Source organism: Macaca nemestrina, chromosome 2, assembly GCF_043159975.1.
Source record: "Macaca nemestrina isolate mMacNem1 chromosome 2, mMacNem.hap1, whole genome shotgun sequence".
Lineage (NCBI taxonomy): Eukaryota > Metazoa > Chordata > Mammalia > Primates > Cercopithecidae > Macaca > Macaca nemestrina.
The window spans coordinates 200,857,443-200,874,266 of NC_092126.1; the positions used below are offsets into that span (position 1 = coordinate 200,857,443).

At 37.4% G+C, this 16,824-nt stretch overlaps 1 protein-coding gene and 1 long non-coding RNA gene across 5 annotated transcripts in view; one reads left to right on the forward strand and one right to left on the reverse strand.

The window, feature by feature from the left end:
• Nucleotides 1–16,494, forward strand: part of LOC105485564 (roundabout guidance receptor 1) — a 1,159,905-nt gene extending 1,143,411 nt beyond the window's left edge. For all 4 annotated transcript variants that reach the window (XM_071092571.1, XM_071092572.1, XM_071092573.1 and 1 more), the window contains 3 exons: nt 6,538–6,846; nt 13,363–13,559; nt 14,790–16,494. In XM_071092571.1, coding sequence (XP_070948672.1) covers nt 6,538–6,846; nt 13,363–13,559; nt 14,790–14,804 — 521 coding nt within the window. In that variant the 3' untranslated portion in view covers nt 14,805–16,494. The remainder of the gene's footprint in view (nt 1–6,537; nt 6,847–13,362; nt 13,560–14,789) is intronic.
• On the reverse strand, nt 1,344–6,544 carry LOC139362093 (uncharacterized). Its single transcript, XR_011620435.1, has 3 exons — nt 6,409–6,544; nt 5,961–6,025; nt 1,344–1,439 (listed from the first exon to the last, which is right to left on the reverse strand). It is a non-coding gene; the product is annotated as an uncharacterized lncRNA (long non-coding RNA).
• Nucleotides 16,495–16,824: the final 330 nt, after the last annotated feature.

A 16,824-nucleotide genomic window follows, 5' to 3' on the forward strand; every position in this document is an offset into this window, starting at 1 on the left:
AGAAAAATCTGGCCTAAAGCCTTGTGTAGATCTTTCTACCACTTATTTATACTTGTTCAAAGGGGACTCTGGCATTGAGCGATGCTTTTTGAAAATGTTTTAAATAATGTAAGCATGCCAAGTTAACGAATATTGTATCACAGTTATAAATTACACTATGCTTGAAAATTGCTGTATTTATTATCCCACGTGCTGTAGTACTTATTTCAGTGTTAATAATTAAATATAATTCTAACTAATCCCTGAATAATAACTATTAAATTGAATGATGATGCCTCCAAGTTATTTTTTAAATTAATTTCAGAAATACCAAAGACGTATATTGAAATATTTGTAAAACCAAAAGTGAATCTGAAATGTTTATTTGGATTTCTAATTGCTCATTTCACAAAAGTGATTATGCAAAATTATCATAGTGCATACTGCAATATAAAAGCCAATAATTATTTTCTCTGAGTCACAAAAATAGATAAAATGGAGAAATGACTAAAGCTAGTACAGCATTCACTTTCTTTCAGTATTTTGATAACTATCCTTCAAGTTATGTTTACTATACTAACAAGTCTTGAATTTTACGCTGTACGCTTACTGTTGGGTTAAAAAAAAAAAGACACAAAATAACAATGCTGTGTCTTATTATATACATATCCCATCATGCATATTGGTTAATTGAAGTCATATAATGCAGATACTTGTTAATGCACTAAATAAGAGAAATGTACACACTCTGGATGGCAGTGGTTATGACACAGAGACAAAAGCCACTTTTTCAGAAATTATTTTCCCAAATTACTACACTGCATTTTTGGAAAAATATTCATAGACCAATTCATGAAGAAGCTTAATGGCAGACACAATCGGTACAATTTATTAAAAAAGAGAAGGGAGAGGAAGGAAAAATTTAAAGAGCTACCCATTGTTAAAATGTGAATCGAACGTACTAGTAAGACATGAAGGATTTTGTGGGGTTTTTTTTCTTTTTAGTGAGCTAAATGTATGGATTATGATGGATGAGTTTGATTATTGTCAATACATTTAGGTGAACTATTGTTCAGAATATGGTTTATCAGTATTGATTTTGTAGCATCTTTACTTTGTTAATTTTGTTCAGATTATGACATTCCTTCGTAGGGTCTTTAAAAACTGTATAAAGAAGGATGAAGAGTGGCCATGTCTGAACTGATGAAGAGTAATCTGTGATGATCGTTCTCAGTTAATCCTTGTATTAGTTTGCTAGGGCCGCCATAGCAAAGTACCGCAGACTAGGTAGCTTAAAAAACAGAAATTTATTTCTTCACACTTCTGGAAGCCAGAAATGTAAGCCCAAGGTGTCAGCAGGAGTGGTTCCTTCTGAGGCCTCTCTCCTTGCCTGGGAGATGGCCGTCGTCTCCCTGTGTCTTCATCTGATCTTTCTCCGGTGTGTGTGTCCTAATCTCCTCCTTTAATGACACCAGTTATAACGGATTAGGACCTACCCTACTGACCTCGTTTTACCTTCATTACCTCTTTAAAGACTCCAAATACAGTCACATTCTGAGGTACTAGGGGTTAGGACTTCACGATTTGAATTTTAAGGGGGTACAACTCAGCCTATAACAGTGCACCAGCCCCTAACACCTGACATTGTGGCCAAAACTTGCTCTGTGGTCAAACCCAAGGCCTCGTAAGCACTCGGAGAACTCAGTGCAAAGGAGAGTATTGCATGCTACAGTCACGCTGACAGGCAGTATCTAATGATTTATTTATTTCATATTTGCCTCTTACAAGTTTAACCCAGATAAAGGGTAGGATTAGGATACATGAATATTTATTAGCCAGAGTCTTAATAAGTAAAAGCCAGGAATAAGTGCATTTCTAGGACCTTCTAATAGATTCTTTCCACCCCCTCTCTTCAACCTTTCTAATGCATTTACATAGTTGATTTAAAAATGAAATCTACATTATTTCCCCATTCCTACTTTTCATAAATTATAAATTCACCACCCTCTTTGGAATAATGTTATTTTGACTTGATTTATCATTAATTACAAGGTCTGAGGACTTGAAGCAGTTAAGTAAATAGAGTGCTAGATCTCTATAGAAAGTTAATGTTGGCAGACTTGTCTGAATGCACATGTTCTTCTATGTTACTTTACATACATTATACTGTTATTTGGAAAGTCTTGTAGAAAGAATGAGTGTTTATACGATTACATAAAGTCTACACACACATACAAAACAAGTCCACAATCCCATTTGTGAAATCCAATTTGTACTACTCATGGTACAAATTGGGTGAAAGCACTATATATCACTATGTGGAATATAGAATTGTTTGTACCATAATAATCCCTGGCCTCGTAAGCAGGGATATCCCTGCTTGGTGATATTTTATAATACCTAAGAAAGAATTTATTTGGCAATCTGTTTATATAAGAAATCAAACCTGTCAACATTTCCCTCTCTAATTGCCATTAGATACAGTGACAAATATATATAGGAAGTTAGAATTCTTTAAATTGTCATCAGGTTCTCTTCTCTTTTTAACTTGTGTTATAAATAACACCTATCTAGAACATCTAGTGACAGATTTTGTCTCATGAGTCATGTATTCCCAAGACTTTGTGCGATGTTAAGATAGTGGTAGTCATCAGCTTTGATATCTTAAAGGCCCAGACATTTTATGATTTGATGAAAGTGGCAGTCATCGGCTTCCTGATAGTCTGCGTTTGCAATCCAATTTAAGTTTATAGCAAGCAGATAGTGCAGAAATAGTCGCTCACTCTCTCTTTTTCGTGGTGTGTTCTGAATTAGACCTTTTTCCCCTTATTGCCACTCCCAGGCTCAGTCTGAATTTAAAATCATTCTGCCTTGGGTCCCTTGGCTTTAGGCTACTTGATACAGCCTGTTTTCTAACTCTCTCTTTTTGGTTATCTTTAATAATAAGTAGAATCGAGGGAAGGGACATCGTAGTACTGATTTTTATGTATTATTTTTTGAAAAATCTGTTAAAGTAGTAGACAAAGGAGGAGAAACATACACTTGTGACAGTGTCAATCTACGTTGCAAGACAAAAAACTTGATTTTGTAGACTCAGAGGGAAAATTAGTGCTGTTGGCTATAATTGGCTACCATTTTGGCTAAAATGTTGAGGCTACTTATATGATACTCGAACATGGTAAGCCGTGAAAGCCACTAACAAAGGAATGCAAGTAAAAGTTCGATCACTTTTTATAATCATTCCTAAGTAAAATGGCTGGTAGGTACTCAGATGGCAACTCAGACTTCCTGTTTTCAAAACTCATACAATGAATTCTAACACCTCAGCTTTAGCATGCAAGGTCAAAAGAAAATAAGTTTCAAAAAATGTGTATTTATGGAACAAAAAGTTTCTTTTTTTTAATATGTAATTATGAGAAATACTAGGTTAAAACTGATGTTTCTTAGGGCCATTAATTTGCTGTTATACTAAGAATCTTCAAAACACAATTTTAATATTTAACAGTTTCTCATGCTGGTACATGTAAAGGATAGTCAATGGCCCAATGTCAATAATAATAAAATATCTGGAAACAACCAGAATATTTCTCTAATATTGGCTAAAAAATAATGATGTAGTAATAGAATATAACATTACGCAAACTTTTCCAAAAAAGAGTAAAGCCCTATGTACACATATGGAAATCTGAATAACTACCTGGTTAGGCAAAAAAAGTGCAATCCATTCATGTTGGTAAAGAAGGAAGGCTGTCTGTGTGTGTGTGTGGTCCTTTTTATCTGGTCACCACATGTGAATGGGAAGACAGGTACTCTGTGTCATCCCGGGTGTGGCCATTTTCTATAGTCCTTGATGTGAACGGTGCTCCCTGCAGTTATGAGACTAGACAACCCTGCTTTATAAATAACTTCAGGAATGATCTATAGAAAACCTTTCAAACCCATTACCTCTGCATAGTGAATCCTGGGGATTAGAAGTGGAGGTGGGGAGGTACGGAGGTTGTTCTTTCAAGTTTAAATTCCTACTGAATTTTTTACCATGTAAATTTGTATTTTTTAATTTCAACTCTTAAGGGTAATTTTATAACACTAAGCATGTAATAGATGTTTTATGAATGTGTTTTAGTTTATTCTAGACATTACTCTACAAACGTGAAAACGTTACCATTTCTAAAGACATTACTTAAAAACATAGCTATGCTGATAATTCCAAAATCTCTGTATTTCTGGTTTTGATCTCTCCTGAAATTCAGATTTTATTTACAAATACCTGTTGTACCTTTCTATGTTGATACTCCAAAAGTTCCTCCTATTCACGTTTTTAAAACTGAACTTACACTCTTCCTTCACAAACATCTCCCTTTTTGCTGCATTCTGTACCTTCAGTGATGTTCTTTTCATTCACCGAGACAACTATGACAAAAATCCTAAAAGTCATCTTAGATTCATCCTCCCCCAACCCCTGTACTGTATTTCGTTGATCCTGAAATAATATTGATTTTTCTCCCTTAATCTCAAACACGTCTTTTCCTCTCCATCTGAGCAGCCACCAATAACATTTTATCACCTATCATTAATTACGTGAGTTATAATAATCTCTTGACCAGGTGCGGTGGCTCGGGCCTGTAATCCCAGCACTTTGGGAGGCTGAGGCAGGCGGATCACGAGGTCAGGAGTTCGAGACCATCCTGGCCAACCTGGTGAAACCCTGTCTCTACTAAAATACAAAAATAAGCTGGGTGTGATGGCATGTACCTGTAATCCCAGCTACTCGGGAGGCTGAAACACAAGAGTTGCTAGAACCCAGGAGGCAGAGGTTGCAATGAGTCAAGATCACACCACTGCACTCCAGCCTGGGTGACACAGCAAGACTCTGTCTCAAAATTAAAAATAAAAAATAAAATAATAATAACAATAATCTCTTGACCTCCTGAATTGAAGCTTTTCTTGTTAATACATTCCCCATACTACAGCCAGAATAACCAAAACTTAGTATCTACTCGTATTCTTCCACTAAATTACCAAATAATATTAGGATACATATTTCCTTTCTCCCCGGAGTGTATATAGGAATGATTTTTAAAGATAGCACTGGTTAAAAATTTTCTTTCTAGATATCAAATTTTATGCCTACTTTCATTCTTAAGTATATCTATGATATACAAAATTGAATCATAGGCTGGGTGTGGTGGCTCGTGGCTATAATCCCAGCACTTTAGGAGATCAAAGTGGGTGGATGGCTTGAGCACAGGAGACCAGCTTGGGCAACATAGTGAAACCCTGTCACTACAAAAACTACAAAAGTTAATCATTTGTGGTGGCATGTGCCTGTGGTCCCAGTTACCCAGGAGGCTGAGGTGTGAAGATCACTTGATGGGAGACAGAGGCTGCAGTGAGCCGAGATCACACCACTGCACTCCAGCCTAGGCAACAAAGTAAGACTTTGTCTCAAAAAAAAGGAAGAAATTAAATTATATGTTACATTATATGTAATATGTATTACTTAATATGTAACTACAACTAGAAATAACTGTGTGTGTGTGTGTGTGCGTGTGTGTGTGTGTGTGTGTGTATGTGTAGATCAAATTAACCTATATTTATACCAGTGATTATCTGGTTTAAAACCTCTGGATATATAAAATGGTGAGATTCCATCAATGAATAGTATACTATAAACATGCAATTGAATATAGTAATATAAAGAACACTAAACCATTGATGAGTCCTGGTTCCAATTATATCTAGCTTTGAGATTGCAGGGTGGCTTACAGTCTACAAGTTTGAGCTTCCTTCTCTACAAAATGAGAAGAGATTTAGGCTAGATTAGAGATGGCAAATAGATCTCAACTCAAGTACCAACCTCAATCAATTTGAAGTGATTGCCTGAAGGAGCAAAGGCGTGCACCTGGTACTAGCAGTGTTCTACTGAAATCAATTAGGAAGCTCTCCCACACTTGGGAGAGAGAAAGTTACAGTACACATACCCGCTGTTAGCTCTCCCAGGAGCAGACGTCATTAAGTCCCAACTTGGTCATTCAGGAGTTCTGTGCTAGATAACAAGAGTACATTAAAATTGTTGGTCTTGGCCAGGTGCAGTGGCTCGCACCTGTAGTTCCAGCGCTTTAGGAAGCCAGGGTGGGCAGATCACTTGAGTCCAGGAGTGAGAGACCAGCCTGGGCAACGTGGCAAAACCCCATCTCTACAAAAATCACAAAAATTAGCCAGGTGTGTGGTGCATACCTAGAGTCCTAGCTACTCAGGAGGCTGAGATGGGAGGACTGCTTGCACCCAGGAGGTCGAGGCTGCAGCGAGCTGAGACTGCGCAACTGCACTGTAGCCTGAATGACAGAGCAAGACCCTGTCTCTAAATAAATAAATAAATAAATAAACATAAATAAAAAATAAAATTTGGGGTCTTTTTTCCTTGGTTACCTTCAAGTATTCTAGTTCATTTAAGATATAGTATCTCATAGGTGAATGTGACTCCAATGATAATCCAAGTGTGTGATGGTTTCATAAGTAGCAGACTTTTACAGCAGTATTTTTAATGTTTCTTTTTAGATCTTCCACCGCCACCTGTGCCACCACCTGCTATAAAGTCACCGACTGTCCAGTCCAAGACACAGCTGGAAGTACGACCTGTAGTGGTGCCAAAACTCCCTTCTATAGATGCAAGAACAGAAAGATCATCAGACAGAAAAGGAAGCAGTTACAAAGGGAGAGAAGTATTGGATGGAAGACCAGTTGTTGACGTGCGAACAAACCCAGGTGATCCCAGAGAAGCACAGGAGCAGCAAAATGACGGGAAAGGACGTGGAAACAAGGGAGCAAAACGCGACCTTCTGCCAGCAAAGACTCATCTCGTCCAAGGTACTCGTCCAGTCAAGCAGCAAATAAATGTAGACTGAGTGTGTTTGCAAGACATACAGTTAGGCTCTATACGGCCTTATGAAAAGTGTAAGACTAAGAAATTTGCTTTCCAATGGAGGACATAGGCATGTACTCGAATAATTTTAATTTAATACAGTTCACTCCAGTATATGACTTTATACAAGGCCTTCCTGGAGAGGAGCCAACTGAGTTACATTTTAAAGGAAAGCATGATTTCAACAGGTTTAAGAGGGAGAAGGGATAGCGGGGACAAGAAATAGGTGGAGAAAAGAACATGAATGTATGAAAATGAATGTTTGGTGAACAATGGTTTCCAGTTTGGCTGGAGAATTGAATGTTTGGGGCCAGAGACCATCTCTACAAAAAAATACAACAATTAGCTGGACATGGCGGCACTTACCTGTAGTCCTAGCTACTCAGGAGGCTGAGGTGGGAGGATGCACCTGGAAGGTCAAGACTGCGGTCGGCTGAGATCGCACAACTGCTCTGTAGCCTGGGTGAAAAATAAAACTAGAAAGGTGGTTAGGCCCAGTTGCAAAGGCCAGGGATACTATTCTGAGGGGTTGAGATTTATGACAAGGGCAGTTGTGAGCCAACAAGGAGATTTGAGTGAGAAATGACCTAATCAGATATGTGTTTTAGAAAAATAACTGGCAGAACTCTGTAGTGGAGGAAGAGACTGGAAACTGGTGGATGAGGGTGTCAGAAACATTACAGTAACACTCTGAAGTATAAAATATGAAAGCACTGAATTAAAATAGCTCAGAAGAACAGGAAGGATCAGCCTGTAGAGGCACTTCAGAGAGAGGCCCAGGAGGACTTGGTGGCTAATTGAATGTTGAAAGGTGAGTTGAGATAATAGAGTAAACAAAAGAAGTATTCGTAGGTTGAGTAGGTGGCCCTGAATGACCAGTGGAACACTATCGTATTAACCAATGTAAAAAAAATAAAATAAAGAACAGGGAAAATGTGAAATTTCATGGGGAAAATTATTGCAGTTTTGAATGGATTAAAATGCTGACAAGAACACAGATAGTAAAAATCACAATAAAAATTTAGAGAACTAGGTTTAAAGATGAGGAGAAAGATTGAGAGGACAGAGTAGATTTTAGAACCCACAACACAGAGGTGATAATTATGTGAATAACACAGTCTGAATTTCAGCAGAGATAATGCCGGTAACTATTTATCAGTCAACTGTCCAGGAGAAAACAAAAGCAGACCCTAATTTGTAGCCATTTGCTTGCTTCTGTTGTGTGAATACTCTCAGAATTGCCAATTTCAAGTCACTGAATACGGAGGTAGGAAGAGATGAATATAATCAGGTATTGTGAAATATTGAGCCTGCTCCAACACACCACTAGACAAGGATGATCATATTAGAGACTAGGTAGATAATCAACATTCTATTAAGGAAACAGATTGTCCGACCCAGACATTTAATAATCAAGGTATCCAAGCTATCGAAAATGGTGTCCTATAAAGAATGAAGTGGGAAATTTTCAGACAGGAAAGTATATAAAATACCACAGTGGTGAAAGTTGAATGTAAACCCAAGCGAGTGTAAAAGGGATCTTGCAATATGTTGGTTGCGGGTCAGAATAAAAGCCACACTGTATGGGGTTGGAAAGTGAATGGAAATTTTGGAAGGGAGGTGATCAGCACACGTAAGCTCTTTTTGAAAGTTTGGGATGAGGAGGAAATCTTGGGATAGGGTTTGACAGAAAGGCCAAATTACTGGAAATGTTTTAGGATAGTGCATTTGCACATTATTATAGACTAAAGAGAAAAAACCAAGAAACGGAAGATTATTAGTTGAGGATATCAGCAAAGAGTGATAGGGGAATGAAACTTAAAAACCTACAGGGGCCCTTAACTACTGTATTTTAGTAGATACATTGTGGTAAGATCTGACCTCAGTGTATTGTTGTGTTTATTATGGACATCTGGTCATTAGCTAACTTCTTTTCAACACGGAGGGCAATTTCTCTTTGTTCTGTGACTGCAGCCTGAACTCCTAATCCAGGCATAGACTCAGAAGCAAGGTGATAGATAAAGCTGTGCATCTCAGACTCATGCCTCTATTGTGTGACCACAATGTCCTTGATGATATCACCGCAATCCAAAGTTTGAAAAACTTACTTATTTTTCTCAGTTAACCCAAAGTTGATCTGGCTCTGAACTTTTGACTCAATGTGACTCGCCTCCAAATAGCGATTCATAAATAGAATGTGATGATGTAAATTGCGAGGTTTATATCTGGCTAGAAAGTGTGGAGCGATTCCTGCTTGTAGGAAGTCTTCATTAAAACTTGGCTGGGCACAGCGGCTCACGCCTGAAATCCCAGCACTTTGGGAGGCCAAGGTGGGTGGATCACAAGGTCAGGAGTTGGAGACCAGCCTGGCCAACATGGCGAAAACCCATCTCTACTAAAAATAAAAAAAATTAGCAGGGTGTGGTCATGTGCACCTGTAATCCCAGCTACTTGGGAGGCTGAGGCAGGAGAATTGCCTGAACCCGGGAGGAGGAGGTTACAGTGAGCCAAGATCGCACCATTGCACTCCAGGTCTGGGTGACAGGCAAGACTCTGTCTCGGAAAATAAATAAATATTTATTAAAATTAAAAAGTAGGTGAGACTCTTCTTCAGAAGGAAATTTTATAAACCTGGAAATATCTTGTATGCAGATCTAGAAAACAGAGATTAAATTTTTAAAAATCAATCTTCAGAAATTTAGTAAGTTGTCCTTTCTGCTATAAAAATATTTCTAAGAAAAGAACTAAGACTGGACCATTAGTCTAGAAACAAGGAACCCAGGGAATCATGGAAATCCCTGAGGTACACTGATGAGTTATTTAACATGCTCTGCTTTTCCAAATTTTTATTTGAATCATAACCCTATCTATATATGCCATTAAATGATCATTTGTATGCATTGCTGTAATTTTCACCTTCATATTTCAGTTTACATTGTTTATAGTGAAAGAGGCACCCTGATTTATGTGTATAATGAATGATTATTTTTAATTAAGGAGAGTGGTCTTTTGGACTTGAATGTCTGATCATTTTGCTGACATTTGCCTCCATTAGTTCAATTTATTTCTACATATATCAAACACCTACTGTGTTATTAAGCATTGTACTAAATCCTGAGATTTATGTATAAGCATAAACCTTGACTTCAAGGGGCTTGTAGTCAGGGAGAGAGGGACAGATAATGTATAAATTCATAGATATTGTTGTATTCAGTATAACCTTCATAGTGCCATGATACTTGAGAGTCCAGAAGAGAGAGAATTCGCTCAGGACTGTGAGAGACTGTTAGGAAGGATCTCTTGATCTTTCCTGGCAGAAATGACATATGAACTGAGGTTTAAGAATGGGTGGAATTTAGCTTGCATAAGAAAAGAGGATTTATTTAGGTGGATAATGTGCATAAAAAGCTTGAAGGTCTATTGAGGAAACTGTAAGAAATTCAGTACTGCTACATAATAAAAGTGGTCAAAGATGAAGCTCTTGAGGTACATGAAGGCTTAAGTCATAAAGAGCCTATAGATTTTGTAAGAGGAAAGTGGCTGAGCGAAGACAGTTTAGAGAGGAATAGCTCAAGGATGTTTGAAGATGTGTACAACCCCCAGACAAGAAATGTAGAAAATATAAACCATGCTATAGGAGCAAGGATGGGTGATTTGGAAAATTCAAGAAACTTTTTAGAGTCAGAATCAACCTTACTTGTTGTATGTCGGACTATGTGGAAATGATACACTTAAGATGTATGGAAAGGTTGTTGAAAGGGAAGAATCTATAATAATTTCATTTTCTGTCTTGCATATCTTAATGATTAGTGTGATGTCATTCAGTGTCTTAGAGAATATAGCAAAGGAAGACATTTAAGGGAGTGAGCATTGTGAGGCCAGTGTTCAACAGGTTGAGTTTGAGTAACATGCAAGAGTAGGGGTTCAGTTGGGTTGCCTGTAGGAGCCTAAGGTTTGGGGCATAGTTTAGGAATTCAAAATATCATGATTCAGCATGATGAAAATAATGGAAAACAGTTTATTAATGACCTGTTATAGGTCAAGGTGAAAGTATATCAGCACACAAAGCAGACAAAATATCTCCCCTTATGACAGTTATATTTTAGAAAGGGTTTTAATCTGTGAGACTGGACAAAATCATCTAGGGTCAGTAGAAGAAAATTATATATATAGTATTAAGCCATTCTTGCATTTCTATAAAGAAAAGCCTGAGACTAGGTAATTTATAAAAGAAAGAGATTTAATTGGCTAAGTGTTCTGCAGTCTGTATAGGAAACATGGTGTTGACATCTGCTTGGCTTCTGAGGAGACCTCAGGAAACTTAGAATCATGGCGGAAGATGAAGGCGGAGTAGGCACATCACATGGTGAAAGCAAGACAGAGAGAGAGAGAGAGTGGGATGGAGGTGCCACATACTTTTAAACCACCAGATCTTGTGTGAACTCAGAGCGAGAGCTCACCTATCATCAAGGGGATGGCACAAGCGATGCATGAGGGATCTGCCTCCATGAGCCAGACATCTCCCACCTGGTCCCACCTCTAACACTGGGGATTACAATTCCCACCTGGCCCCACCTCTAACACTGGGGATTACAATTCCCACCTGGCCCCACCTCCAACACTGGGGATTACATCTCCCACCTGGCCCCACCTCCAACACTGGGGATTACAATTCAACGTGAGATTTGGGTAGGGACAAATATCCAAACTATATCATTCATATATATATATGCACACACATGCACACACACATGAATGATCTACATACATATATGTATAATGTATAATTATACGTGTATGTATAATGTATAATAGAACTTTCATATATATCATACATATATATGAATTATATACATTAGGCTGAAAGTAGAAACCTGTAGAGCATCAACATATCAGTGGCACTTCATAAAAAGAGCTCACGGACGATTGGCCAGGGAGGAAGGAAAACTAGCAGCTGAGAGAATAATAATATTTGCATTGATTAAGAGCAGTAAGGAGTCCAGGGACACAAGGCTGGAAACACGGTTGGCGTTATCAGTTTTCTCAGTTTCATAGTAGTGATGTAGGCATAAATGGATTTCAGTGGGATGCAGAGTGAATGGGAATTGTGACTATCAATATTGAATCCAAACTGCTTTTCAAGAAGCTTGGCTGAGTGGTGAGGAAAGAAAGAAGGTGTTGATTTCATAGAAAGCAGAGTCTTAAGGGGAAACTCTTTAGCAAGAGAGAGATTTTATCATATTGTAGTTTGAGAAAACGAAAGTCAGTAGAGAGAAAGCCGTTGATGAACAGAGAGAGGATGACGGTCACACGGTATCAAGTGCTGTGAAGAGAAGCTGCAGAAACAGCCATCCTCATGGACTGTGAAACTCCTGTGTGTCAGAACTGTGGTTTAGGAGTGAAAGTTGTGATGAGTAGAATGGAAAGAACAAGACATTATCAAAGGGGACTGTACTGGCTTCAAAAAACGATGGCTTGGGCCTCAGAAGCGGGGATGTTTTTGTTCAAGGATAGAGGAGCAATGATGTGGAACTGGTGATGGTGAGCTAGAGGCAAGCCTTCCTCCTTACCTTCCACTACAGAGAACGTCCGGGGAAACTTCAGGGGAAATCAGGCTTCATTCAGGCAATGTGAATAGTAGAGGAAGCATTTGCGGGAGGTGGGGAAGAGCGTGCCAAAGAGTTAGGTATTTATGCGTTTGTCGTCCAAAAGGCAGAGTTGGCAGACTTTGGAGAGAAGTGAGCAGCTGGAGGATGCATCAGTAGGAGAAGCACCAAATTTCAAGGAGGTAGAAATTCCGGAGACAGAAATTAATTGGAGTGACTTGCTTATTGAAGTTAGTAACAATAGCAGGCTTCTAAGATTCAGAGTTCCACAGTGTAAATAGGACATTGACATGGAGGTTGATATTTTGGTGTCTGTGGAGTGAACCCAGGCTTGCCTCTGTTTGGTATTTCTAGGAGACTGGGCTTGATTTTTAACCAATTCCTTATAACATTTTATAAGCTACATAGATATTTTATTATTTCATCTGTTTTCATATCAACACTAGGAACCCCTCTAGGTATAGATACTATCATCACTTTTTTTGGAAAAGTAGAAACTAAAGCCTAAAATAATCTGAGATCATATAGTGAATGACAGAATTGGAAGCCAAGTCTGACATCAGGTTTGGTTTACCTCTTTTGATGATATTGGTCTCTAGTGAGTTTGAGACAGACAAGAGCTTATGAGTGGAATCAGTCCAAATCCCTGACTACTAATAGGAAAACAGCGAGGCTTATACTTTTCATTTTCGAGACACTATGCTGCATTATTCATTATGCGTATAGAGTATCCTCATTTATACCTTAAATCACTGATGCTTCCTCATTCAGAATTACAGATAGACAGGAGTGATACAATATACACTGAAAGTGTATGATGGTGTTCACCTGCATTTATTCTATTTCATTACACAGAGGATATTCTACCTTACTGTAGACCTACTTTTCCAACATCAAATAATCCCAGAGATCCCAGTTCCTCAAGCTCAATGTCATCAAGAGGATCAGGAAGCAGACAAAGAGAACAAGCAAATGTAGGTCGAAGAAATATTGCAGAAATGCAGGTACTTGGAGGATATGAAAGAGGAGAAGATAATAATGAAGAATTAGAGGTATCTATAATTTTTTCCCAAGTTTACCGATGTTAGACTGTAGTTGTTTTATGTAGTTAGGAACCTTCATCAGTGTACAGAAATGTTACTGTTTTATCACAAACTTTTCAGTACTCTAATGTCTATGATGGCAGAAACTGAAGTTCTGAGAATTTGAGAATTTTCTTGAAATGTGTTCCAAAGTTTTAAATGTTAATTGCAATGTATTTGTTTATCTAGGGTTTATCTTCATTGGCAGATTTTCAGATAAGAAATACATATGGCAAACATATTGTTAAGAAATAAGAGCTATTGATCTAGAGATATTATAATTTATAGCATTGTAGCAGGCTTATAAAAACCCAGTAAGATGACAGAGTTATATGATGTGAGTGAGGAAGTTGCCATAGCCATCACTAGGGTAATGTGACTGGTTTGACTGACTGTCCTTCACCTTTACACTTCTGAAAGTGGATGCCTAGTTTGTGACACTGACCTCCCCAGTTGGAGGAAACTTCTTAAGTCAGAGATGTACCCTCTTGTTAGGCTTGAGAGAGAGCTATACAAGATAGAGCTGGCAGTAAGCCATATCATAAATTCTCCCCCGACCCATTCAAAGATTGTATTTTCTCAATGTAATAAAAGATAAGTTGAGGACAATTTTTTAATGAATATATTTAAACTCAAGTAGATGATAAATATGTGTCAAATGATAACTTTTTATAATAGAAGCTGAAAATGTATAAGCCATTATGTTTGATTGAAAGTTCTATAAATCTCAATGTATTTTGATTTTGAGGTTTAGAATGAGAAAGACTTTCGTCCTGCAAACAGTTAGAGAAGTTTTTTTCAAGTTTTAGTTTATTTTAAAATCGAAGTAGCCTTTTGGGGCAGCAGAATGTCATTACTGTTAACTCCAGTATTTAAAACCAACAAAAGCAGAGCTGTAATGTTGAGTTGGGGCTGAGGGGAGTAGATGACTCAACACATTCCTTCCCTCTTCTCAGAGCCCTGTGTCCCACCACACAACACCGAGGCACTGTGCAGAGCCCAGTTTTGTACTTGTTGAATTTGCTGTGAAGACGAACTAAGGTTGATGAGTGAATTAGTTGACATGAGCACTTTCCAACATAGGCCGATGAATAAATGGAAAAACACATTAAATTATAATCGTAATAAATGCATATAAATAAATATAAGATAGTCCTCTTAAGATTTATTTTCAATGTGACAATAACGTATCTCTTACAGGAAACTGAAAGCTGAAGACAACCAAGAGGCTTATGAGATCTAATGTGAAAATTATCACGCAAGATGCCTCCTGTCAGAGGTCACATGGCGCCAGATCAAATGTTCAGTGCAATCAGAGTGTGCAAATTGTCGTCTTTATTCCTCTTATCGGGGCACCGTTTTAAAAACTTTATTGGGTTTTTATTGTTGTTGTTTGATCCCTAACCCTACAAAGAGCCTTCCTCTTCCCCTCGCTGTTGGAGCAAACCATTACACCTTACTTCCAGCAGGGAAAGTGCTTCGACCTCTTGCTTCAGTCATCAGCCAGCAAGAGGGAACAAAACTGTTCTTTTGCATTTTGCCCCTGAGATATGGCATTGCACTGCTTATATGCCAAGCTAATTTATAGCAAGATATTGATCAAAGATACAAAGTTGATATTCAACCTCATGCCAAGGGCTCTCAAAGTATAATCTTTCTATAGCCAACTGCTAATGCAAATTAAAACATATTTCATTTTTACATGATTTGAAAATCAGTTTTTCATACTACCCTTTGCTGGAAGAAACTAAAAATATAGCAAATGCAGAACCACAAACAATTTGAATGGGGTAGAAACATTGTAAATATATCCTCTTTGCAAACCCTGGTGGTATTTTATTTTGTCTTCATTTCAATCATTGAAGTATATTCTTATTGGAAATGAACTTTTGGATAAGTAGGGCTAAGCCAGTTGGATCTCTGGTTGTCTAGTCATTGTCATAAGTAAACCTAGCAAAACCTTGTTCTATTTTTCAATCAGAAAGCAATTATAAATACGTATTACAAACAAGTGGATGTTTTTAATGACCAATTGAGTAAGAACATCCCTGTCTTAACTGGCCTAAATTTCTTCTGGTAGTGTCAGTTCAACTTTCAGAAGTGCCACTTAAGGAAGTTTGATTTTTTGTTTTTGTAATGCACTGTTTTTAATCTCTTTCTCTCTCTCTCTCTCTCTCTCTTTTTTTTCTTTTTTTTTGGTTTTAAAAGCACAATCACTAAACTTTATTTGTAAACCATTGTAACTATTAACCTTTTTTGTCTTATTGAAAAAAAATGTTGAGAAGCGTTTTTAACCTGTTTTGTTAATGCTCTATGTTTGTATTTGGAATATTTGAATGATGACAGATGGTGAAGTCACGTGCATACTTTATTGTGGGCCGTGAACCAAATGGTTCTCACTTTTCCCGGACTTAAAGAAAAAAAGAGGTTTAAGTTTGTTGTGGCCAATATCGAAACTTACAAGATTTCCTTCAAATCTCTAATAGAGGCATTACGTGCTTTCAATTCCCAAATGATGCCCTCCGACTAGTAGATTTCTATGATCCTTTTTTGTCATTTTATGAATATCATTGATTTTATAATTGGTGCTATTTGAAGAAAAAAAAATGTACTTTTATTCATAGGTAGGTATCAAGTCTGACCCCAGTGGAAAACAAAGCCAAACGAAACTGAACCACAAAAAAACGGCTGGTGTTCACCAAAAACTAAACATGTTCATTTAGATAATTTGAAAAAGTTCCATAGAAAGGGCGTGCAGTACTAAGGGAACAATCCATGTGATTAATGTTTTCATTATGTTCATGTAAGAAGCCTCTTATTTTTAGCCATAATTTTGCATACTGAAAATCCAATAATCAGAAAAGTAATTTTGTCACATTATTTATTAAAAATGTTCTCAAATACATCTTTCTTTCTTGTGTTGATTTCTTTTTTCATTGTGTGCTGATCAAATTTATTCCATTTAATCACAAAGTCGTTCTGTCTTAACATTTCACCCCTGTATTATCAGATAAATGAAAATTCTCAATTAGTTGTAGGAATAACCAGGCTTTACTGTAAGCTAAAATTTTACCTAACTCCCCTGAAATTAAAAATGTAAGATCAGTCAAGACCTAGAAGTTAATAATCGGATCAGAGACTAAGTCTTTAATATTAAGGGTATATTATTTTTGTTTATGTATGTGTATCTGAATTTCAGTTAATCTATTTCTAACATAATTGGAATTCAACTAGA